Below are 26,547 nucleotides of genomic sequence, written 5' to 3' on the forward strand. Positions count from 1 at the left end.
CTTAAATTTATGGAGACTTGTTTTGTGGCCTAATACGTGATCAGTCCTGGAGAATGTTCCATGTGCATTTGAAAAGAACGTGTATTCTTCGGTTTTTGGATGGAATGCTCTGTATATATCTACTAGGTCCATTTGTTCTAGTGTGTCGTTTAAGGCCAATGTTTCCGTATTGATCTTCTGTTTGGATGATCTATCTGTTGGTGTAAGTGGAGTGTTAAAGTCCCCTACTATTATTGTGTTACTGTCTATTTCTGTTTTTATGTCTGTTAATAATTGCTTTATATATTTAGGTGCACCCACATTGGGTGCGTAGATATTTACAAGTGTTATATCCTCTTGTTGCATTGTTCCCTTGATCATTATGTAATGCCCCTCTTTGTCTCTTTTTACAGTTTTTGTTTTAAAGTCTATTTTGTCTGATATGAGTACTGCTACCCCAGCTTTCTTTCATTGCCATTTGCGTGGAGTATCTTTTTCCATCCCTTCACTTTCAGTTTGTGAGTGTCTTTAGGTCTGAAGTGTGTCTCTTGTATGCAGCATATATATGGGTCTTGTTTTTTTATCCAGTCAGCCACCCTATGCCTTTTAATTGGAGCATTTAGTCCATTGACGTTTAAAGTAGCTATTGATAAGTATGTACTTACTGTGTGGCTTTACTTTTACGTACACTTCACAGAACCTGGAGAATTCTGAATCGGGCAGAAGTGAATCACAAACCTCTCCAGGTTGTAATTTAGAGACTCTAAGACTGCTGAGGCCCTTGTTAAAATTCAGAGTCCCAGGTTTCATCCCCCGTAAGTCTGAGGTGGGGCCTAGGAATCAGCATATTTCACAATGAGGTATTTCTTTTATTTTTCAATTATTTTATTGAGGTCATATTGCTTTATAACACTGTGTAATTTCAGGTGTACATTATTATATACCAGTTTCTGTATAGACTGCATCGTGCTCACCACCAATAGTCTGGTTTTTGTCCATCACCATACATATGTGCCCCTTTACCCCTTTTGCCCACCCCCTTGCCCCCTTCCCCTTTGGTAACCACTAATCTATTCTCTTTATCTGTGTATTTGTTTGTCTTCCACATATGAGTGAAATCATAGGGTGTTTGTCTTTCTCTGTTTGGCTTATTTCACTTAACACAATACCCTCAAGGTCCATCCGCATTGTTGCAAATGGCATGCACAATCAGGTATTTCTGATGCCATGTTTGTGCGCGTCTGCTCGAGACAGTCAATATTTACTTCCTAAGACTAATCCAAACTTCCATTAAATTCCTTCTGATATGGGCCAAATCCAGAGAGAGATGACCAGGTGGGTTTACACAAAGACAATATCACAGTCATAGTTTCCCCTTTGTTTTCCCCACTGTCCATCTTCCCAGCCAGCCGGGGTTAGGGGCTCCCTACACATCTCTCTCTTCTTACAAGAACTCACTGAGGAACACAGTCTGGTCAAACCAACCAGTCACGTTGTGTCAAGCTTGTGCAGATAACTCCTATTTCTTTAACTTGGTCAAAAAGGAGGAAGTTCTCTAAATGACTCAATGCTTAGGTTCCACTGGGCTTCCTTGCCCCCCTTTCTGCTTTCATTTGGGAGAATGTGAAGCCACTTGAACAAACTGTTCTTTGGGGGCGTTTTTTCTTTGCTCACGTATAAGGCTCACTTACCAGTTTGAAGTTTGAATCTCCAAACCAAAACGTGATGTGGAAAAAGAGTTTTCTTGTGTTCCTTTTCTCTCTTTCAGTTCAAAAGGCTGCACTGGATTGTGAGACCATGAAAAAAACAAACGGTAAGTTTCATTTACTTCTCTCTTGTGCTAAAACCGTTTTCACCAAAATAGTGAGATGATCAGCTTTAAACATGATCGTTCATGAATAAGTTTTTCTATGCTTTTAGATGAACAACAGAAGAGTAAAAGTCTTTTCCATTACCTGCTGTTTATAATGAAATGATTCTAGGGAGGGAGTTGGAACATCTTTCCGGAGACTCAGAGACAAAATATTGAGATTGTTTTTACATTGAAGTGTTTCTTTCTCTGTTGTTTTTCAATTAGAAAATCAACACACAATCGTAAAATAATTCAAGCAACACTAAAAATACATATTAGGAGGCAGTTTATTGTCATAGAGCTAGACTAACCAGGCTTGTGGTCTTAATCCTGGTTCTACCGTTTTCCAGCTGGCAGCTTGGGCACCTGAGACAACCACGTTAAGCTTAATTTCTTTCCTCTATGAAGTGGGGCTAATAAAAGCACCTACCTGGGAGGGTTGTCGTGAGGACTGAGTGAGACAAGGCATGTCCCTCTGCACAGTGCCTGGTGTATGGGGACCCATCGATAAATGCTAGCCCAGGTTGTTGTCATTACTATACAAAATGTAACAGCTCTGTTACACACACTCCAATCCCTCTCCCCTCTCCACTTCTGGAAGCAACCACTATTAACAGTCATTTTCTTTTCAATATTCTAGTCAACAAACTCTTCTGTGACTTGTCCTTTTATTAATTAACAATATATCACAGACATCTTTCTAAGGAGTAGATGTAGATTTAGCTCCTTTTTTTCAACAGCTGCATGGCATTTCATAATATGACTCAGCGGTAACTCGTATAACCATCCCCCTATTGATTGTTCCATTTTGTTTTATAATATAAACAATGTTGCAATAAACATCCTTGTACAAAACACCCTTTGTGGACACATGAAAATCTGAAAGCATCTCTGTAAGATAAAGTCCTAGAAGTGAAATTGCCAAATCAAAGGGTACGTACATGGGCTGGCCCCATGGCTTAGCGGTTAAGTGCGTGCGCTCCGCTGCTATCAGCCCGGGTTCGGATTCCAGGCGCACACCGGCGCACCGCTTCTCCGGCCGTGCTGAGGCCGCATCCCACATACAGCAACTAGAAGGATGTGCAACTATGATATACAACTATCTACTGGGGCTTTGGGGGAAAAATAAATAAATAAAATTATTTAAAAAAAATTTATTAAAAATAAAAAAAAAGGGATGTACATTTGAATTGTTACCAATACTGCTAAGTTGCCCTCCCAGTATGCTGAACCTGTACATGGTCGCCAACAGTGACCACTCACATAGGTAGGTGTGAGTTTCCCACCTCCTTTCCAACAGTGGATACCATCAGTTTTTAAATTTGTGCCAGCCTGATGAGTAAAAAATATCTCAACGTTGTTTTAATTTGCAATTGCCTCATCATTTGTGAGGTTGAGGTTTGTTTTTCATATTTATTGGCCAGGAAAGCTCCAGTACTCCCACAGAAAGGAAATTTAGGGATGACTATCTGGTTGGAGAGAGAAGAGAGGGCTTATCTTGAAGCTGAGCTTACATAAGACTGAGAAAATGTTAACTGTCCAGATCAAAGAGTGGGAGGGGGTTGACGGCATTTTTGAGGGGTCTAAATCCCTCCTCCACCCAAGGCATCCCTTGCCCCTAGTGCTATTTAATGGCCACTTGCATTTCTTCTTCTGAGAATTATCTATTCATATTATTTGCCTGTTTGTCTTTTTCTTATTGATTTGCCATTGTTTACGTATACAAAAAGAATCCTTTGCTTTCATTTATATTTTAAGTATTTTCTTTAGGCCGTCACTTGTCTTAATTTTGCCATAGAGAAGGTTAAAGTTTTAGAGTAGTCAATTTTTTCAATCTTGTCTTTATGGCTCTTAATTTGTGTGTCTTCTTTGGAAGACCTTTTCCTACCAAGTGATATAGAAATATTTCCCTATATTTCTCCTAATTCTTTTATAATTTTTTTTGTATTAGATTTTCTGATAGTTATTTTTTCTCTTGGCATTTTTAAATAATAAAATACAAACACACAAGCTATCAAAGACTACTGGGACCATGTCAAAAGGACTCAGGAGCCTATTTGGAGATGCTTCCCATGGCCAAAAAATGGGACAATAATAATTGTAATGTATTGAAAAACATCAAATGTATTTAAATCTATGCCTTCTGAATGATTCTTATACAAAAAATAAAAGAAAAATATTTCACTGTTTTAAGATGCTGGGAAACAAATTTATTATTTTCAAAACTGGTCAATAAAGGGAAAGAACCAAGCATTTATCCTGCTTTTTCTATGCAAATTGTGCCTCAGTGTAACCAAAGAGTTGACAAGGGCAAGTTTCTCTTTATAGAACTATTTCGGATAATAAATCAAGATAGAATAATAGAATTAGTATATCACCATTTTGCAACCTCTAAGGAAATAATGCTTCTGAGTGATTATTGTCAAAGCCTACTAAGAAACAAAAAGAGATAACCAGACATTATGTGCCTCCTATTGGAAGTACACACTAACCCCTATGATGCATTCTTGCTAAATAAAAACTAATCTGAATTTCATCAAGCTTCTGGACAGGGGACAGAAGAGCATGGTACAGGAAACCATGGGAATGTGACCAATAAAATCCAGACCATGGAACACCGCAAAATAAACAACTTCAACAAACCAATTACAGGGAAAAAAAGAGATAGAAAGGCCTATAGATTTAAAAAGACATAAGAAACATATCAAGTAATTACAAGGGACCATTTTAGATCATAAAAAGATCAGACAATTGGGGAAATTTGAACACTTAGATATTTCATGACATTTTAAAAATATTGTTAATATTTAGGTGTGATAATGGTATTGTTATGTTTACACAAGAGTCCCTGTCTTTTAGAGATACAAGCTATCAATGTCTTCCAAAGATCACAGGGACACACGTGGTTGAACAACGTTGGGTTTATTGACTTGTGGCAAAGAGAGAGAATGCATACCATTGGAACCATGGGACATCTCAGCAAGAGGGTGTTCGAAGGGACTTATGATAAGATTTGGACTTATGTTAGGTGATTTGGAGGAAGATTCAAAGCTGCAGGCTTTACTCAGGATTGGATTCTTTTAGGAAGTGGGAATAATGATATGATTGGGTGTCCTAATAATTCTTAACTAAAAGCCTAGAAGAACAGAGCAAGGCTAAAGCTCTGACTGATGAAGAAACAGCAGTCACTCATCTGAGCCAGTTTAAGGGGATGTTTGCCCATTTTTGTGGTTTGGACAATGTTCGTGTCTTTACCTGGGTTCAGACATGATTACAGAGTCAACTTCTTTTTGTCTCCATCCAAGATGGTCATAGAGTGGCCTTGTCTGATATTGGTGTTCTAGCTGTGAGTGACAGGTCAGATCCTTGCCAGGTCAGTTCCCAGCTGGCAGGGGCTGCTTTTCTCTTTCTCAATACTGAAATTTATGGATGAAATAGTACGCGGTCTGGGATTTGCTCTAAAATAATGGAAGGGAGTGGGGGCAACTGAAACAGGACCCACCACAAGTTCATAATTGTTGAAGCAGGGATAATAGGTCTATAGGGGATCACTATGCTCTCTTCTGTACTGTTATGTTTTAAATTTCCCCAAACAAAAAATTCAAAATAAATAAAAGACAAAACAAGCCACCAGACATAATGTTTGGTCATAGAACCTGGAACTTTAATATTTCTAAGTCAGCATAGCCAGTCTTAAGAGAGTCCATTTCATACAAACTCCCAGTTATAAAATAAGTCATGGGGATGTAATATACAGCATGGGGAATACAGTCAATAATATTGTAATAACTTTGTGTGGTGACAGATGGTTACTAGACTTATTGTGGTGATAATTTCACAATGTACATAAATGTTGAATCACTATGTTTTATACCTGAAATTAACATAATACTGTATGTCAACTATACTTCAATAAAAAATATATATGAAAATAAATAAAATAAAACAACTATGTTTTCTGGACACAGCAAAAAAAAAAAAAAAGAGAGCGAGAGAGTCCACTTCAGGCCCTCACTGGCAGGAGAGGGAGCAGGCACAAAAGAGCTTGTCAAAGCCACCCATCTCTCACTGGGAGGGGCCTCTATGGGCGCTGAGGCTTCCTCACACACTGGTCAGCCCGGCTATGCAGGCAAGAAACGCTCCCACTTGGAAAGTTCACCGGGAACCATGTCTCCACCACCTTGACCCACAAAATGTGGCTAGACAACCGCTGTTATTATCAAGGGACGTTAACAAGGACTTTCCCTTGTGTTATTTTGTTTTCCAGAATTCCTTTCTCCGAAGTTGTCCTCAAAAACTGATGCAATCATGAAGGGTCAAAATGTATCTCTAATTTGTTCCAATGAGAACAAATCACTACAGATCACCTATGATTTGTTTCAGGGTAAGAAACACCTGATAAACCAGCAGAGAAAAGGTGAACCCATGATTTTTAACATAAGCATTTCAGAACCCCAGGATTTGGGCCCCTACAAATGCAAAGCCCAAGTTTCTAACTGTTCAAAATACAGTCAACATTTCGACTTCATATTTGTCGGTAAGTAAGGTGCTCGTTCCTCGGGGGCTCTGTGATTTGTGAGATTCTTTCCTGTTCTGTGATGGGCTCTCCATTCCCCTTGCGAACACTCACTCAAGAGCCTGGAAAGTATGTCAGTGAGATCCTTATTCTTGATCATTCTTTTTCGCTTTCTCTCCCAAAGACTTTTGGCTGTTTCAGATAATAGCTGATTGCCTTAGACAAAAAGTCTTATAGCAACAATTTGGAAAATTGCTGAGATCTTTTCTAGATGCTTTACTTGAATTCTCATCATGGATGCAAAAATGACTTTTTCTCTGAAGACTCAAGTAAGAAGTCTTAGAATCAGTGTTGGACCATATGGCAAGAGTCTTGAAAGCCTTAGGCTTTTTCCACCTTCTTCTCTTTGCAGTGACCATTGGCCAGCATTCCTCCTGCCCAACCACATCTTATTACCGCTATATTTTTCTCTCCCATCTTCCCACCCCAAGCCTCTCACAACCTAGCATTAACGGCCTCATCGATGAAGGTGATCTTGATAATGGACTCTGGGGAGAGAGAGAGAGGGTTTCCAGGTAATATGTGTACATCGTACCTGGAGACTTCTAAACATAGGAGCCCTAACTTACTGATCAAATTTCTTTAAGTGATTTTCTAGGTCTGTGCTCTCCACTATGGTAGCCACTAGGCAAGTGTGGTTGTTTAAATTTAAACTCAAATTAATTAAAATCAGATGAAATGAAAAATACAGTTCCTCAGTCTCATTAATCACATTTCAAGTTCTCATTGGCCACAGGTGGCTGGTGGCTGCTGTATTAGACAACACAGACATAGAACATTTCCATCATTACAGAAAGTTCTATTGGACGCCTCTACTAGAGGTCAATGGTTCTTAGCTTTTTAGGTTATAACTGTTTTAACAATCTAATGATAATGATGGATACTTGAGTACTCAAGAGACTGCAGATGCAAGTTTCTGCATAAGGCTTTAGGGGATGCCATGGACTCTGGATTAGAACCAACATACGACAATTTTGAGCACAAACTGAATAAAAGCCATAATTGTAAAAGAAATGTGAAGAAAGGGGAAAACTCTGCAAACGTGGTCCTGCGATATAGTGGATAATTTTTGTTTTTTGAGGAAGATTGGCCCTGCGCTAACATCTGTTGCCAATCTTCCTCTTTTTTTTTCTTTTTTCTTCCCAAAGCCCCAGTACATAGTTGTACATCATAGTTGTAGAGTTGTAGCTCTTCTGTGTGGGACTTGGCTTGGCTTGATGTGCGGTGAGTAGGTCCGCACCCAGGATCCGAACTGGCGAACGCTGTGCCACCTGAGTGGAACACGCAAACTTAACTGCTATGCCACTGGGCCGGCCCCTGTAGTGGATAATGTGAAGGCAGTACCCTAGCTGATAACAGTCTCTGGTGGTCAGACTTTTGCTGGACTGGGCAGCCTGGTATTGCTGAAGGAGCAATGGAATGCGCATCAGGGAACTGGTGTCCCTCTAGCTTCCTGTGCAACTTTGGATATTCCATTTGGATATACCTTAGATATATCTCCAGTCCTCAATTATTAAAATATGAATTGAGAAGATAGGCAGTATGACCCTCACATTGTCTGATTTTAACTCTGGATGAGAATCTCAGGCCATGGTGGATGGAATAGGTAAGGAGGGTAGGCATTTAATTGGCAGGGAAAATATCTGACTGCCCTTCAAATCACTGAGATTCAGTGTGAGAAAAGATGGCAAGACCCACCATTGGTGTGGAGTTCCTCTGTTCGAATAACAGGGGCCTACATTCCTGTAAGAAATAAGCCCAGTCTTCAATGGTTTATGAACTTAAAGGCTGAAGCCTTAAATCAACTGATTGAAAAACCCCAAGTCGGGCCGGCCCCGTGGCTTGGTGGTTAAGTGAGCGCGCTCCACTGCTGGCGACCCGGGTTCGGATCCCGGGCTCGCACCGACGCGCTGCTTCTCTGGCCATGCTGAGGCCGCGTCCCACATACAGCAACTAGAAGGATGTGCAGCTATGACACACAACTATCCACTGGGGCTTTGGGGGAAAAAAATAAATAAATAAAATCTTTAAAAAAAAAAAAGAAAAGAAAAACCCCAAGTCTTCATTTCCTGAGCTTCTGTCCCACAGATACATATAAAATCTCCCCACATCCTGTCTTCCAAGTAAATGCACAGGTTTCCTGCAATCTGTTACAGTGATTACATTGCCCTGTAGAACTGTTTTGATAGATTATAAAACTGTATCATCTTCATTTAGGTCAGATTAATAGGTATCTGAGTACCTACTCTGTGCAAGTAATTGTGTTGGGTGCTCCCAGGGTTTCCTTGATGCCTAAGACATGATCTTGTCCCCAACCCAGGAGGGTATATGAGCCATGAACACAAATTCATTAATCATTGATTCACTCATCAAATATGCAATGATATCCTAGATGTGCCAAGCCCTGGATATACACTAGTTCCTGCCCTGGTGGAGTTTATAATCTAGTTGGGGAGATGCAAAACCCAAGTACCCAAACAAATAAGTTCATAACCACAAACTGTGTTGATTGTTATAAAGAAAAAGAAACCGACACAGTGATGGAGAGAAGCAGGGGTTGAGGGAGGGATCTACTTAGACAGGTAGTTAGGGAAGGCCTGTCAGAGGGGATGACACTTAAGTAGAGCCCTGAAGGATAAGAAGGAGATAGCTATGTGAAGAGACAGGGAAAGAGGGCTCCAGTCAAGGGACAATAGCCTGTGCAGGGGCTCCAACTTGGGAAAGAACTTGGCTCGTTGGGAAGGACCTAATAGGATGCTGGTATGGCTGGAGGTCAGCTGAGGGGAGTGTGACCCCAGGTGAGATGAGACTGGAGAGGGAGGGGGTCCAAATCAGGCAAGGCCTATGACCTAATTTATCATCTTCGGAGTGAATTCATTCTAGGTGGGTCAGGGCAAGAGTAGAGGTTGGGGACTGGTTGGGGACTGGTTTGTCATCCAGGAGACAAACGATGGTGGAGATGGACAGAAGTGGACAGATTCAAGATATATTTTGGAGGAAGAAACAATAGGACTTGCTGATTGATTAGATTTGGAATCACAGGTAGTGAAGCTGAGGAAGGAATCAAGAATGACTTCCGGATGTCTAGTGTGATCAGCTGATGAGAAGTGGTGCCAGGCCGGCCCGGTGGCGCAAGCAGTTAAGTGCACGCGCTCCGCTGCAGCAGCCCGGGGTTCACCGGTTTGGATCCCAGGCGCACACTGACGCACTGCTTGTCAAGCCATGCTGTGGCGGCATCCCATATATAAAGTAGAGGAAGATGGGCATGGATGTTAGCCCAGGGCCAGTCTTCCTCAGCAAAAAAAAAAAGAGGAGGATTGGCAGATGTTAGCTCAGGGCTGATCTTCCTCACAAAAAAAAAAAAGAGAGAGAGAAGTGGTGCCATTTACCAAGATGGGGAAAAATGGAAGTTGTTGTTCACTGGGTATAAAGTTTTGCTTATGCAAGATGAATAAGTTCTAGAGATCTTGCTGTACAACATTGTGCCTATAGTTAACAATACCGTACTATGCACTTCAAATTTTAAGAAGGTAGATCTCATGTTAACTGTTCTTACCACAATAAAATGAATGAACAAATAAAAACATTTTTTAAAAGACAAGATTTTAATATATGTTTAAAACTGTATCTACTGATTGATTCATTAACTAGCAGATTAACTAGAATTCAAATGGGTTCTGTTGAGGTGACCATGAGACATCCAAGTGGATCATGTAATAAGAGGTAGAAAAAGTGATATGATGAGGGGTCCAAGCACTGGAGGGGGCAGGGGAGGAGTGAGCACTTCTGCCTGGAGTGTTTTATGGGGACCTGTTTCAAGGAAAAGTTTTATGGGGAAGGTAGCAGCTGAACGAGCCTTAAGGCACTCTTTGAAATTTTTTAATATAACTTTTTTAATGAAGAGTTTCAACTATCCCCTGATCACCCTGATGCTGTGATGCCCTGTACCAGTCCTTTACAAACTCTCCAAGAAGTTTACGTCTTTCCAGTCCCTTTAGATAACAATCCTTGGTCCAGTTTAAATCATCTCATCTCAGAGAGGAGTCCATGCTCTCTGCTTCCTCATGAATGTTTCAATGCCTCCTTCCTTAAAATTACAGGAGGTAGATTTCAGTTCTGTAGGGAGAACATCCTATTGGTGCTATTCCCAAAGTTGCTCTGTGAGGCCACCATCACTGGGTGCCACTCTGTTGAGGATGCTACCACAGGAATTCCTGCTCAGGGGAGGGATGGTGCAAGGAGACTCTAAATTATTTTATTTTATTTTACCTATACTTTGGTCCCCATATTTCATTGTTTCTGTGCCAAATTGATATTGTTAAAAAAAAAAAAAAAGCATCTGCTCAAGAGTTGGCCCTGGCTTTGCCATTTACTAACTGTGCGACCTTGGGCAAGTCTACTAACCTCTCTGAATCACAGTGGGCTCATCTGTGGAATGGGCATGATACTATCCACCTTACAGTATTGTTGTGAAGTGAAATGAGATAATGTGGGTAGCAAGCCTGGCACATGATGGATACTCAACAACTGTCCTTCCTTTCCTATAATACTCTCTTATTAATGAATTACATAATAAATCATGTGGCTGGATTCGCCCACGAAGTAGGGTATGATCTGACAGATACCCTATTTCTTATTTCTGGTTGAGAATTTGCCTTGAATCTATTTATCGGGGTTACTTCCTGTTTTTGGGAGGAAGTGGAATGTAATTGTACAGCTGAACTCTATAAATAAAAATACAGTTAGAAAAGATAATATTTTTAGATTTCTTTGATTAAAAAAAACTCACTATAATCTTCTAAGGATTGTGGGCCGGCACTGTGGCTTAGTGGTTAAGTGTGTGTGCTCCGCTACTGGTGGCCCTGGTTCTGATCCCGGGCGCTCACCGATGCACCGCTTCTCTGGCCATGCTGAGGCCGCGTCCCACATACAGCAACTAGAAGGATGTGCAGCTATGACATACAACTATCTACTGGGGCTTTGGGGGGGAAAAAAAAAAAAGGAGGAGGATTGGCAATAGATGTTAGCTCAGAGCTGGTCTTCCTCAGCAAAAAAGAGGAGGATTAGCACAGATGTTAGCTCAGGGCTGATCTTCCTCACACACACACAAAATAATAATCTTCTAAGGATTGAGAATAAAGCACCTCTCAACTTCATACTTGGAACTGAATCTTTGATAACATTATGCTCATTATCAACAATAAACAAATTGTGAATTTTTTTCTTTTTTTTAAAGATTTATTTATTTATTTTCCCCCCAAAGCCCCAGTAGATAGTTGTAGGTCATAGCTGCACATCCTTCTAGTTGCTGTATGTGGGACGCGGCCTCAGCATGGCCAGAAAAGCGATGCATCGGTGCACGCCCGGGATCCGAACCCGGGCGGCCAGTAGCGGAGCACGTGCACTTAACCACTAAGCCACGGGGCCAGCGCCAAATTGTGAATTCTGATGATGGCAAGTTTGCACTTTGACTCCTTAAAGCAGAGAGACACTCTCCACCTTCTGACTTTCTCAGGACCGAGCTCATGCTACACGGCTTCTCAAGAAGGGTGTCATTCATCTTTGGGTCCACAACCAGGAATAGAGTAGGGGCTCAATCCATGTTTGTGGACTGAGTGAGTGAACCCAATCTGCTTATCCCTTTAACATGCACCTTTATTTTTCTAGAACCAGTGACTACACCAGTGCTGAACATTAGTGCCATTCAAACAGAAACAGACCAATATATAACACTACGCTGCATCTCATTTAATGGCTCTCTGCCCATCAATTATACTTTCTTTGAAAAAGACATCGCCATATCACCCACTATTTCCAAGAATGTCAGGGAGCCTGCTGAATTTAACTTAACCAAGAGGAACACTGGAGAAGGGGAAGAGTATAGGTGTGAAGCTAAAAACAGATTGCCTGACCATGCAGAATACAGTCGACCCTTCACCAGGCCCTCAACAGGTAAGGGCTACCTGAGCTCTTTCAACAGGATCTGGATTTGCTTCCAGAAACTGCAGCTACTCCTCTGCCCGCCCTCTTCCCACTTTGGCCACCTGCTTCCAAATGCCTTTCCTTTGGTAGGGTCCACACAGACTCTGATGAGGTTGCTTTCCGCCATAAAGGAACCATAGAAAAACCTAGAAGCTGGGGCAGGAAGGGACCTTGTCGTGAGACTTCCTGACTTGACTCTGCTTCCTGTCCTTACCTTCCACCGCCCAGGTTCTAAGCAATCACATCAGAATTTGCGTCTCTCTTGGACCTGCCGGTCTCTTGACTTTCTTTTGCTTTTTCATCATTTTTTATTGACTTATAACACCTATATCCACCTGCTTGGCTGCTCACTGCCCCACTGCTAAGGCTTGGTGAGTCTAGACTTCAGCACCACCCTTAGCTTGGGCGAGAAGGGCCCCTGTCCCAGTCCTGTTTGGGGCTGCTGCTCTGGTGCTTGTTGGCCACGCACCTTCCCACAGGCTGAGGAGTCCAGGGGGCCATGGGAATGTGCCCACCTGGACCCTATATCTCCACTTTTCCACATCACACTCTGGGTACCCGAACCAAAATTCCCTACCCAGTCAGATTAGCACCCATCTTCCAGGGCCTGCACAAGTCTCTTTCCCAGCTCATCCTCCCAAGGGTGGACCACAGTGAGGATGTGCTCACGTCCTGCCTGGACCCGAGTCAAGGCACCTGTTTGTTGGGGGTGTGGATGGCATTTGGACATGCAGGCTGGGGGTCCACGTGCATGCGAGGCCCCTTAGGGTGCAGGTCAGAGCCTGGGTGGGAGAGAAGTGGGCCAGGCCGGGGCTGGGGCTGGCTCTCCCCGTGCTGTCATGTTCCAGCGCAGAACACAGAGGAGTCTGAGAATTCTAGATTCAAACCTGGCCTGCCGGGTCCTTTTGAAGGGACAGTGGTCAAGAGAGGAGAAGGTTAGAACAAAAACAAGGTTAGCAAATGCAATAGGCATGCTTGGTCATTGAATACTTCACCCGGCTTCATCCTCAGAAGAACAGAGCCCACACACACCCTGGTGTTCACTAAGTTCTAGCAAGTGAGGCAGCTATCAGAGTCAGGCCCCAGAGTCAGGCTTTTGCCTACAAATCACAGCATTTCCAAGCTGTGTGACCTTAGGAAAGTCACTTAACCTCTCTTGAGCCTTATTCTACTCATTGTAAATTGGGAGTGATACCAATGAGATAAATAAGGCAACACATGTAAAGTGCTCAACGCAGTGTCTGGCATGTAGTTAATACTCAATAAACAGTAGCTGTTTGGGTGACATAAATCATGCCAATGTGACTAAAGGCTTTGCCCAGTAAACAGCCAGGCCGCACTGAGGCTTATGACCCTCACAGTGTGGCCAGTAGTCAGTCTGTTAAATGCTGCTTTTCTCTCCCTCATATGACCCCTTCCGGAAGATATACTTGGTCATGACTTAACTTGGTCACTGACTAACAAGAGTTTCAGGTGTCCATCACATACGGGGCCCAGGTGTATAGTAACTGGTTACCTTGGGAGACAGTGTGATCGCTCTTTCCAGAACATTTCACAGTTCAGTGTCATAGGAAAAGAACGCTGTGCGGTGACCAGCGAATGCCGTCTTCTTCCAGGCGCAGATGGCTGTCCTTTCTGCCTGCAGCTACTGCTTCCGGGGTTATTACTGCTGCTAATAGTAATAATCCTAATTCTGGCATTTTGGATACTACCAAAGTACAAAACAAGTAAGTTCTTTAGGAGCTTTTCTACTGTTTTCCATGGGTTTTGGATATGGACAGCAGGGAAAGGGTGAGGAGGAAGGGAAAGGGGAATCAGAAATGGGATGTGAAGAAAATGAAACGAGAAGGAAAAGAAGCGAAAGGGAAAGGTAATGAAATCAACTTCCTGCACAGTTCACGCATAGGCTGGTGCTCGTTTCTCTGGTAAAAGCCTTTCTTATTTTTTTTTTTTGGTGAGGAAGACTAGCCCTGAGCTAACATCCATTGCCAATTCTCCCTCTTTTTGCTGAGGAAGATTGGCCCTGGGCTAACATTTGTGCCCATCTTCCTCTACTTTATATGGGACCCTGCCACCGCATGGCTTGACAAGCGGTGCATCAGTGCGCACCCAGGATACAAACCTGAGAACCCCGGGCCGCCAGCAGCGGAGCGCGTGCACTTAACCACTACGCCACCGGGCTGGCCACAAGACTTTCTTATTTAGATTGCTCATGGGTGTGTGGCCTGTGCAGTCACACAGGGCCCCGTTACACTGTGCAGTCACTTTCTTGAAATTCTTAGTACTTTTTTTTTACTCTTTTTTAAATTGTTTTTTTAATTGTGGTAAAATATATATAACAATAAAATTTACCATCTTAACCACTGTTAACTATACAGTTCAGTGGCATTAAGTACACTCACATTGTTGTGCAGCCATCATTACCATCCATCCACAGAACTCTTCATCATGTAAAACTGAAACTCTGTCCCCATTAAACAATAACTCCCCATTCCCCCTCCCCCAGCTCCCGGCCACTACCATTCTACTTTCTGTCTCCATGAATTTGACTACTCTAGGGGCCTCATATAATTGGAATCATACACAGTATTTGTCCTTTTGTGTCTGTTTTATTTCACTTAGCATAATGTCCTCAAGGTTCACCCATGTTGTACATGTGTCAGTCTATCTTCATTTTTAAAGATGAAGAATATTCCATTATAGATAGATATAGATATAGATATACACTTTGTTTATCCATTCATCCATCGATGGACACTTGGGTTGCTTCCACCTTTTGGCTATTGTGGATAATGCTGCTTTGAACATGGGTGTACAAATCTTAATAATATCTTAACAAGAGGCCCTTATTTTCACCTTGCAGTATGCCCTGCAAATGATGTAGGTGGTCCTGATTGCCAGCTCCTCAAAGGCAAAAGCTTTGCTTTGTATTTTTCAGCATCCTCACTGGGTCTGCCACTGGGAGGAAGCTCAGCACACGAAGACAAACAGAGCATCCTTCCTCTCTGCTCCACCTGAAGTGCTGCATCAGGCCCCAGTAACTGCTTTTCACTCTACACGTCTTATGACTCCCTCCAGTTACGATTTCAAAGTGGCCTTTTCATTTGGCACACAAGAATGGAGGAATATCGAGATCTGCACAACAGACAGTTAGTGTCACAGCATCAGCACCCACCAGCGAGCTGAGGGGCTCTGAGTGGGCTCCTTTGCCTGCGTGAGCCTCAGTGTTCTGACCTGTAGAATGGACCCAAAGGAGATAGTGTATCAGAACTGGGGAGAGAACTAAGTGATCAATGTTGGGCTCCTGTGCCTCCCTCCATGTCTAGAGAGTCATAACTCAGAGAAGTCAGGGACTCAGTTGACACAAAACTTGAAAATAGATGTCAAAATTAGTACATCTCATACATTTTTAAAACCTGTCTCCCCTTCCTACAGAAAAACCCAAGGTCTTGCAAAAGTGGAATTAATATTCTTGATTACTCGCCAGGGCTAAATAGAACTCAGCTGGGTAATTTACTATCTCTTACAGATATTACAAAGCTTTTTACAGACTGTTCTTCTCAGCAAAGGAAAGAAAATGTGTCTCTGGCCATCTCAAACGTAATCTGATAATCAAAGGATGCTACTTGCAGAGCTGGGAAGATAAATGAGAAGGGTTCCTGGCTTGGAGAAGCAGGAGCAATGGACTCCTTGCTGAGTCCGTGGTTTTCCTTCGATAGACAACAGTTTAGGTGGTTGGAGCAGCATTCTTTCTTTCAGAACTTTGGGGAATTCTGCTCCTTGGCAGAGGAGATGAGAAAAATGTGGCTGAATTCGTTTAATTTAATGATTCTGCACCAATTTATGTAGGAAAAGCTATGAGAGATAATGCACCCAGAGACTATGGATATACACCCAAGGAAGTTGGAATATATGCAAATATCTGTCAAAATCAAGCAGGTAAGAGAACTTTGTTGAGTATTTTGGTTGATTTTAGGTTTTTGTCTTTTTTGTTTTTTTAAGCTCATACAGACACATGGTTAAAAAATTGAAGAAAAGGAATAGAGAACAATGTCTCCCTCCCACCCCTGACACCCAGTCCTACTTTCCAGGGGGCAACAACCAGTTTCTGAAATCCTTCCATAGATATTCTATGTGTCTGTTAGCATCTAAACAAACAGTAGCATTGGTAGCACGTCATAGATATGCCATTCTACACCTTGATTTTTTCACTTAACAATATCTTGGAGATTTTTTCTATTAGTTCAGAATGATCGGCACTGTGTTCCAATCTCTTTTATGACTACCTCTTAAAGCAGGCATCATACACTGCTTGAGGGTAAATAGACCCAAGCCCTTGGCCAACAATGAGAAAAATCCAAGTCAACATTGACTGAGGGCTGGCCATATTCCAGGCACGGTGCTAAGCAATTTGCCTGCCCTGTCTGATGCAAACACCACTAACTTCCAATTTACATTGTTCCCATTTTACAGATGAGGCATCTGTGCCAGGCTTGGAACCGAGGCAGTGTGTTTCCACAGCCCAAGATGGTAAGCGCTCTCTGCAAAGCTCAGAGGCTACACGTCATTGCAAGGGCAGCTGGCTAAGCCACTGCCCTCAAGTGATCAGAGATTTGAATTATAGGCCCAATATCTCTGCTCTTTGTCTTTTACCCAGGGACTCGACACTCCCAGGAGATACATTATGCGACCCCCGTGTTCCAGGAGGTGGCGCCAAGAGATCAAGGTGAGCCACAGCTTGGGATAAGAGATGCTATCGAAATGAGACAGTGGTCCCTGTGAAGCCACCATACTCCTGGGTTTTAGGATCCCAAGGATGGGATCGATAAGGGCAACATGCACACCCCAGGAAACCAAGAGTGACCGATACCACAGATCCTAACAAATCTAATCTCATCAGGAGATGGGTGGGTGGGGAGGAGGGAAGGATGTGGGGGGAGAGTATCATATAAAAATTCCAGAGTGGAGGATGCAGGTGCACTTCTAAAACGTTTTCAATAATAAATTATTTAGGGCCGGCTCCGTGGCTTAGCGGTTAAGTGCGTGCGCTCTGATGCTGGCAGCCCGGGTTCGGGTCCCGGGCGTGCCCCAAGGCACCACTTCTCCGTCCAACGCGAGGCCGAGTCCCACGTACAGCAACTAGAAGGATGTGAACCTACGACATACAACTATCTACTGGGGCTTTGGGGGGAAAAACATGAATAAATAAAATCTTTAAAAAAATAATAATAATAATAATAAATTATTTAATGTAGTCCAGGAAAAAACAGTTCATACTTGGTTCTGTCAGTCCACCCAGCTACTAAAATTGGATTTCTTAAATAGCCTGTGTGGATATATATCCTAAATTTGCTGCATTATTTTCTCTTTTATATTTCAGAAGCCTGTAATGATTGTAAAACTGGATATGTCTATTCTGAACTCAACTTCTGAAATTTAAAAATACAAACTACATCTCAGGGTAAGATGCTTTTTATGAAGCTGATTTACATGAAGAAAAAGCAAACTTGATTGACACTTAAAAATGTTTCATCTGGTTCTCTAAAGCGAATGACTGTTTCATGTTTAAACAGTATTCCCTTGGCTCATTCAGGTACATCCAATCCTGTCATCAGACAACAGTTTTGTCTGTTGGGATCCTGACTGGTGACAGTTTTTAAATACTTTTGCTATTTTTAGGCATGGACCGTTCTCCCCATTTCCATATAATTAAAAAAAAAAACAATTGTTAGACCACTGTGCTCTTCATAAGCACATCCTAGAAGCATTGCAATGATCGTCTTCTGGGTTTCCCCGTTCCCATGCCCACTGAAGGTTGAGAAGCAAAAACACAAAGCAAAAACCAAGTCTATATTCTAAAATAAAAACTGATGACCTTGAAAATAGATCTGAAGAAAATAGTGCCTGCAGACCCCATGGGAGGAAGGCAAGCTTACTCAGCAAGTACACATTCATTACCCGTTGCCATTGAAATTTGCTCTCAGATTTTAGAAGGCTGCGAAAATATTTATATTGACTTTCATGGACTTTCTCAGCCCTCAAGATTTAGCTAATGTCAAAGGCATGTCATTGTGTGCTGCATTTCCCATCAGTGTTCTGTGCAGGGAACAGCCCAGAGTTGAGTTTGGGGAGCAGGGAGAATGGATTAGTTTCCTAGGACTGTTGTAACAAATTACCACAAACTGGTGGCTTAAAACAAATTTGTTTTCTCATAGTTGTGGAGGCCAGAAATCCAAAATCAAGATGTGAGCAGGGCCCTGCTCCCTCCAAAGGCTCTAGGGGAGAATCCTTGCCTTCTCCAGTTTCTGGTGGCTCCTGGTGTTTCTTGGCTTCTGGCTGCATAACTCCAATCTCTGCCTCTGTCTTCACATGGCCTTCTCTTCCTCTGCCTTTTTCTTATAAGGACACTGGTCATTGGATTTAGGAAACACCAGGATTATCTAGGATGACCTCATCTCGAGATCTTTAATTACATCTGCACAGACTCTTTTTCCAAATAAGGTGACATTCACAGATTCCAGGAGTTGGGACATGGATTTATCTTTTTGGGGAGCCACGATTCAGCCCACTACAGGGGACAAAATGATTTCTGGTTTGAATCTCTCATCCTAGGAGTTATAAGTAAAGGCCAATAAAAGCCAAGAGGCATCTCTAGGGTTCCAGACAAACAAAACAACTTGATCAAAATTTTTCTGCTCTGCTCTTCTTCTGGGGATTGCCTGAACCTCAATCTTAATTGTCCCCAACAATAGACCTCTGACTGGAAAAATTATAGCTATCAGTTGTTAGACACTAACTCTGTATAACATCCTATAAGACCAATATTAATTTGCCCTTACAAGTAAGGAAACTTAGACTCAAATGAGGGGGGTAATTTTACAAGGTCGCCCACAGCTTGGTAAGTGGTTGAACTGGAAGTTAAATCCTAGCAAAGAACAGGAGAAGCACTGGCCATGGGAAGGGATACTGTACACACATGTCCAGATGAATTTGAAGATTGTGTTGCCATAAAGCAGCATTTGTGAGCATAATTTCCACTCCCCCACATTATTTTTATTTGGAGGAAATCGGTATATCACAGAAACTAAGAGTGTGGGGGCTCTGGAGTCAGACAGACTGAGCTGAATCTGGGCTCCATCATGTGCTGTGTAACTCTGGATAAGTTACCTAACCTCTCTGGGCTTCAGTTTCCTCATTTGGAAGGGGAGAGAGAGAGAGAAACTGAGGAGAAATAAAACCTACATCATGGAGCTGCTGTGAGAATTAACTCAGGTAATGACTGTAAAGAGCTTGGAACAGGGCCAGGAATATAATAACTCAAAAAAGGCTAGCCATTCATGGTATGATGAGGGCTACTCTGAGTCTACTAATTGGCTGGTCCCCTTAGAAACCTTTAAGTCTTTGAAGTCATAAACTTGGCAACTTGGCCATCATTGGCTTCTTCATCTATCTTAACCTCAGCTCCTTCTTGAAGCAGAGCCTGAGACAAGGACTTGGGTGCAGATAGTTTATATGGGAGGTGATCCCAGGGAGCAGGAGTGAGGGCCCAGGGAGAATGAGACAGAGAAGAAAAGAACCACCACAAGGGGTGGAGAGGAGCTAGCAAATTAGTGACGGTATCAGCAACTAACTGATCCTGTTAAGACCTTCTAAGGTCTTGAAGTCCAGAATGCCTCTAGGGTTCAGAGAATGCCCTGAATTGATAGCCTCTCATTTTCTCCCTGCAAAGCTTCTAAAGCAGTTAGTAGAAGCCAACCAACTCCACAACCCACATAATTACCATTGCCCCATACCTTTCAAGTGCTCGCACTATTGCATAACCTAGTGCTTCACTTTCTACCTCTGCAGGGTAAAGTCTTGGTAACGGTGAAGCTATGGCATGTAAGGGGTATCACCACTCCCCTTACCACTGGCAACAGGGTCCTTGTTGCCATCCATCCAGGGAATAATTCCATTTCCCAGGGCTGCTTTCTACGACCTTGTGATCCTTTGTCTTATCCTGGGCTAGCCCTGAAAGCAGAGTCTGAGATAAGGCCTTCTGTGCAAATAATTTATTTGGGAGGTGACCTGAGGGAATAGGTGTGAGGGGCTGGACCAACAGCCAGTACAAGGGTGCATTGTTGAGTTGGGCATTGCTGTTGGCAACTGGGGCTTGATCCCACTGGAACGTTCTGGGGAAAGAAAGAATGTCTCTCAGAATCGTCCACTTGAGGACCAACAGTGAGAGGCATTTGTCCATTAGCTTCCATCCCCCATTAGCAGAGGGTTGCCCAAGGAGGAGATGCCTCCCCCACTTCCAGGCTGTGCATGTGGGCATTCCAAGTGAGCTTCCATTGGTGTCTCACCCAGGGCCCTGGAAAGCCCCAGGGCAGAAAATGAGTGATATGTGTTGTACACTTGAAGCAAGAAGCTGTCAACATAAAGTGAAGCCTCAGATGCAGTTAGAATCAGAGGTGAGACCCAGAGGATCTGGTGACGCAGGATACAGAGATGGCTGGTACGTCATCTCTCAACATTCCCCTTATAACAACCATAATAACGACAATAATAGTAACTGCCTTGTGTTGAGCACACACCAGGTTCCAGGTGCTGTGAACTGCTTTGTGTCCTTATCCTCAGGTAGTTCCCACAACAACCCCCTCCTCCCCAGCTCCCACCTACTGTGACTTCCCGCTCCACCTTACCATACCCTGCACACACATTCAGCCCTACCCAGTGGCTTCTGGATTGAATAGTTTAGGAAGGGAAGAAGAGGAGAACATCTATTGGTTTCATTTTAACAGCTACTTTTTTTTTTTTTTTTTTTGGTGAGGAAGACTGGCCCTGGGCTAACATCCATGCCCATCTTCCTCTACTTCATAAGGGATACTGCCACACCATGGCTTGATAAGCGGTGTGTAGGTCTGCACCTGGGATCTGAACCTGTGAACCCTGGACCACCAAAGCAGAGCACGTGAACTTAACCACTACACCACCAGGGCAGCCCCTCAATAGCTACTTTTTGTGTGTGTGTGTGAGGAAGATCAGCCCTGAGCTAACATCTGTTGCCAATCCTCCTCTTTTTTGCTGAGGAAGATTGGCCCTGGGCTAACATCTGTGCCCATCTTCCTCCACTTTATATGGGACGCTGCCACAGCATGGCTTGACAAGCGGTGCGTAGGTGGGCGCCCGGGATCTGGGCCTGTGAACCCCGGCCACAGCAGCGGAGCATGCGCACTTAACTGCTAGCCACCAGGACTGCCCCTGTCAATAGCTACATTCTTTTGATGTCTAGAAATTTCACTTTGGTTCTTTTGCAAATCCGAAATTTTTTTTTACATTTCATTTGTATTTTTATTTGCATATATCTGCATAGATTTACATTTTAACGAAATTGGAATTCTAGTATACATGTGATTTCGTATCCTAATTGAGAATTTCCAAGCTAAATGAAAATTCTCCTAATGCATGATTTTTAAATAACTGCATAATATTCCAATATATGGATATGGGTTCTTTTCAGTTATTTTATTGAGGTCATAATGGTTTCTAACACTGTAATTTCAGGTGTACATTATTTACCAGTTTCTGTATAGACTGCATCATGCTCACAATCAATATTCTAATTTTTATCTATCACCATACATATGTGCCCCTTTACTCCATTCATCATCCCCTAACCCCCTTCCCCTCTGGTAACCACTAATCTGTTCCCTTTATCCACGTGTTTGTTGATCTTCCACATATGAGTGAAATCATACATTGTTTTTCTTTCTCCGTATGGCTAATTTTGCTTACCATCATATCATCAAGGTCCATCCATGTTGTTGCAAATAGGACAGTTCTGTCTTTTTTTATGGCCAAGTAATATTCCATTGTATATACATACCACACCTCCTTTCCATTCCAGGCCCTTGGGTTGTTTCTGCGTCTTGGCTATTGTCAATAATGCTGCAATGAACGTAGGGGTGCATAAATGTATTTGAATTGTTGATTTCAAGTTCTTTGGATAAATATCCAGTAGTAGGATAGGATAGCTGGATCATATAGTATTTCTAAATTTTTTTTTTTTTTGGTGAGGAAGATTGGCCCTGACATCTGTTGCCAATCTTCCTCTTTTTGCTTGAGGAAGATCCACCCTGAGCTAACATCCGTGCTCATCTTCCTCTATTTTTCATGTGGGACGCCACCACAGCATGACTTTTTTTTGTGTGTGTGTGAGGAAGATCAGCCCTGAGCTAACATCCATGCTAATCCTCCTCTTTTTGCTGAGGAAGACCGGCTCTGAGCTAACATCTATTGCCAATCCTCCTCCTTTTTTTTTTCTCCCCCAAGCCCCAGTAGATAGTTGTATGTCATAGTTGCACATCCTTCTAGTTGCCGTATGTGGGATGCAGCCTCAGCATGGCCGGACAAGTGGTGTGTTGGTGTGCACCCCGGATCCGAACCCGGGCCGCCAGTAGCGGGGCGCGCGCACTTAACCGCTAAGCCACAGGGCTGGCCCCCACCACAGCATGGCTTGATGAGCAATGTGTGTAGGTCTAAACGTGGGAGCTGAATCCACGAACCCCAGGTTGCCAAAGCAGAGCATGCGAACTTAACCACTATGCCACGGGGCTGGCCCCTGTATTCTTAACTTTTAAAAAAAATCTCCACACTGTTTTCCACAGTGGCTGCACCAGTTTGCATTCTCACCAGCAGTGTATGAGGGTTCCCTTTTCTCCACATCCTCTCCAACATTTGTTATTTTTTGTCTTGGTAATTATAGCCATTCTGACAGGTGTAAAGTGATATCTAATTGTAGTTTCCATTTGCATTTCCCTAATAAATAGTGATATTGAACATCTTTTCATGTGCCTGTTGGCCATCTGTATATCTTCTTTGGAAAAATGTCTGTTCATATCCTTTGCCCATTTTTTGATTGGGTTGTTTTTTTGTTGTCAAGTTGTATGAGTTCTTCATATATTTTGGAAATTAACACCTTGTCGGGTATATGATTTGCAAATATTTTCTTCTAGTTGGTGGGTTGTCTTTTCATCTTGTTCAAGGTTTCCTTTGCCTTGTAAAAGCTTTTTAGTCTGAAGTAGTCCCATTTGCTTATTATTTCTTCTGTTTCCCTTGCCTGAGTAGACATGGCATTCGAAAAGATGCTGCTAAGACCGATGTCAAAGAGTGTACTGCCTATATTTTCTTCTAGGAGTTTTATGGTTTCAGGTCTTACATTCAAGTCTTGAATCCATTTTGAGTCAATCTTTATGTATGGTGTAAGATAATGGTCTACTTTTATTCTTTCGCATGTGGCTGTCCAGTTTTCCCAACATCGTTTATTGAAGAGACTTTCCTTTCTCCATTGTATGTTCTTGGCTCCTTTGTCAAAGATTAACTGTCCATAGATGTGTGGTGTTATCAAATCCACATATTGTTTAAACTTTTCTTGTGAAATAGAGCCCACATTATCAGAAAATGCATAAAAACGTATGGGTGCAGTTTAATAAGTTATATCAAGTGAACACTAGTGGTGGAGTGTTCCAGCAGCCCAGGAGGCCTCTGCCTGCCTCTTCCCAATCACAACTCCATTTCCTCAACCTAACTACTCTTTTATGGGAATCACTTCTTTGTTTTTCTTTATAGTTTTACCACCTAAGTATGCATTCCTATACGCCATCTTCAGTTTTGCCTCTTTATGAATTTAATATAAATGGAATCATATTGCATTTATTCTTGTGTCTGGCTTTTTTTGCTCAGCGTTATATTTGCGAGATTTATCCATGTTGCTGCATGTGGCTGAATTCATTTATTCCATTACTGAATAGTATTCCATTGTTTGAATATAAGTTATCTATTCTACAGGGTTGTTGTCAGTTTGGGGCTATTACAAATAATGTGGCTATGACCATTCTTACACTACGAACATGTCTCCTGGTTCCATGTACATGCAATTACGTTGAATACAAGTAGGAATGGAATTATTGGGTCATGGGGTATGCTCATCTCCAATCTGAGCAGATAATGCCATACTATTTTCCAAAGTAGTTCTTCCACCTCTTCCTTCCCACAAGCAGTATGCAAGTCCCCATTCCCCTACATCTGCACCAACACTGCCACTGTCTGTCATTGTAATTGAACCATTCTGTGGGCATATAGTGGTATCTCATTGTGATTTTAATTTGCATTTTTCTGATGACTAATTGAGTACCTTTTCCTATATTTATAGATAATTTGGATTTCTTTTTTTTAAGAAGTGCCTGTTTGAGGCTCTTAGCCTGTTGTTCTACTGAGGTGTTTTGACTTTTTCTTATTTTTTAATAGTTGTGCTCCTACTCTGTAGCTTGATTTTTCACTTTCTTAATAGTGCCTTTTGATGAAGTTTTAATTTAAGAACTTAGTTTGTCTACCTTTTCCTTTATGATTAGCGTTTTTTTTGCATATGTGTGTCCAGATGAAGAAATATTTTCTCAGCTCGAGGTCATATAAGTATTACTGTGTATTACTATCTACTAAAGGCTTTTTTAGTTTACTTTCATATTTCGGTTTACATCCACTTGGAATTGTTTCTATGAGATGTGAAATTGGCATCATATTCCTTCCTCCTCCCCTGCATGGATATACCTGGGTGCTCCAGCACTGTCTACTGAAAAGACTGTCCTTTCCCCACTAAACTGCAGTGTCATCTTTGTCACAGATCAAATGTCCATATATATGTGGGTTTCTTTCTGGGCTTTAGATTGTTTCATTGTTCTGCTTTTCTCTCCTGTATTAATACCATACTCAGCTTTTAAATATGTCTTGATAACTAGAAGAGCAAATTTTCCCATCTTGTTCTTTTTAAGCACGTCTTAGCTATTCTGGACCTTTTGCATTTCCGTGTTAATTTTAGAGTCAGCTTATTACTTTCTTAAAGAAAAAAAATTAACATAACAGGGATTTTGATTGATATTGCATTGATTTTTATAGATCAATTTGGGGAGAATTAGCATCTTGAAAATAGTAAGTCTTCCAAACGACAAATATCTCACCATTTGTTTATGTCTTCCTCAATTTTCTCAATGGTGTTTTATCATTTTCTGCATAAATATTTTGCACATTTTTTGTTAGATTCATTCCTAAGTACTTGATGTTTTGATGCTATGCTAAGTTGTATTTTTATTTCCTGTTGTTGATATATACAAACACAATCATTTTTCTTGGTTGACTTTGTATCCAGTAACATTGCTAAACTCTCTTTTCAATTTTAATAATTTATCTGTAGATTTTCTTACAATCTGGAGTCCAGAGAACTACTGCTGCTACTGCTACTGTTGTTGCCTCGCCACAACTGCCTCATGCCAGAAACTGGAGCCCAGACAGTGTAATGTGGAGCTTTGCCACTGCAGACATTAGCTTCTCAGCAAAAACCACCACCTCCTTCTACTTTCCAGATCCTGGGCATTTGTATCAAATTAGTGGAAGATATTCACAGCCATACCATGGCAGCAAGGGAATTGTAATTTTTTAGGTTTCTGATTCCACCAAACAGGAGGAGGGTTATGATGTGGCTTAAGAGAGCCAATCAAAACATCTACCACACTTGCCAAAATCTCAATCAAGACTGAGGGTGAAATAAAGATATTTTAAGACAAAGACTGAGAAGGAGGTTTTCTAATCACACGTTCTCACTGAAAGAACTACTGACAACTAAATAGTGTACATGATGAAGAAGGAAACTGAATACAGAGAAAGGGTGTAGGATTCAAGAGGTTTATGAGTAAATATAAATGAAAGAGGGAGAGGGAGAGGGAGAGAGAGGTGCGTATAAGGTTTGGAAACAACATCATAAAGTTACCATGATTCTAAAAGTGTGGTATTGGTATACGGGTGGACAAGTAGAACAATGGAACAGGATAGAAAGTCCAGCTATAGATCTAAATATATACGGGAATTTAGTATATGAAAAATATGGCATTTTAAATCAGTGGGGAAAAGATGGATTATTCAATATATTATAAAAACTTGAGAACCATATTGGCTCCCTACTTCATTCTTTACAAAATAAATTCACATAGATCAAATATTAAAATACCTAAAGATAAAGCCACAGATATGCTATAAGAAAACAGGAGGAATTTAAAAATAATTTTTTTTTTTTGGTGAGGAAGATTGGCCATGAGCTAACATCCACTGCCAATCCTCCTCTTTTTGC

The 26,547-nt window shown here is 41.9% G+C and overlaps 1 protein-coding gene across 1 annotated transcript; it reads left to right on the forward strand.

Moving 5' to 3' along the window:
* Nucleotides 1–1,560: 1,560 nt before the first annotated feature.
* On the forward strand, nt 1,561–25,707 carry MILR1 (mast cell immunoglobulin like receptor 1). The gene is made up of 9 exons (XM_004432914.3): nt 1,561–1,792; nt 6,099–6,368; nt 12,075–12,359; nt 14,006–14,116; nt 16,239–16,328; nt 16,863–16,919; nt 17,047–17,115; nt 17,770–17,850; nt 25,618–25,707. The coding sequence occupies exons 1-8, from the start codon at nt 1,705–1,707 to the stop codon at nt 17,820–17,822; spliced, it is 1,023 nt and encodes a 340-aa protein (XP_004432971.1). The 5' UTR covers nt 1,561–1,704; the 3' UTR covers nt 17,823–17,850; nt 25,618–25,707.
* The last annotated feature ends 840 nt before the right edge of the window (nt 25,708–26,547 follow it).

This window comes from Ceratotherium simum, chromosome 16 (assembly GCF_057802395.1).
Source record: "Ceratotherium simum simum isolate JZ-2026a chromosome 16, ASM5780239v1, whole genome shotgun sequence".
NCBI classification, from domain to species: domain Eukaryota; kingdom Metazoa; phylum Chordata; class Mammalia; order Perissodactyla; family Rhinocerotidae; genus Ceratotherium; species Ceratotherium simum.

Coding starts and splice junctions, on each gene's coding strand:
- MILR1 (XM_004432914.3), top strand. CDS start 1,705: ATGTGGAAAAAGAGTTTTCTTGTGTTCCTTTTCTCTCTTTCAGTTCAA. Junction 14,117..16,238: donor ACTACCAAAGTACAAAACAA/GTAAGTTCTTTA, acceptor CAATTTATGTAG/GAAAAGCTATGAGAGATAAT. Junction 16,920..17,046: donor TGTTTCCACAGCCCAAGATG/GTAAGCGCTCTC, acceptor TCTTTTACCCAG/GGACTCGACACTCCCAGGAG.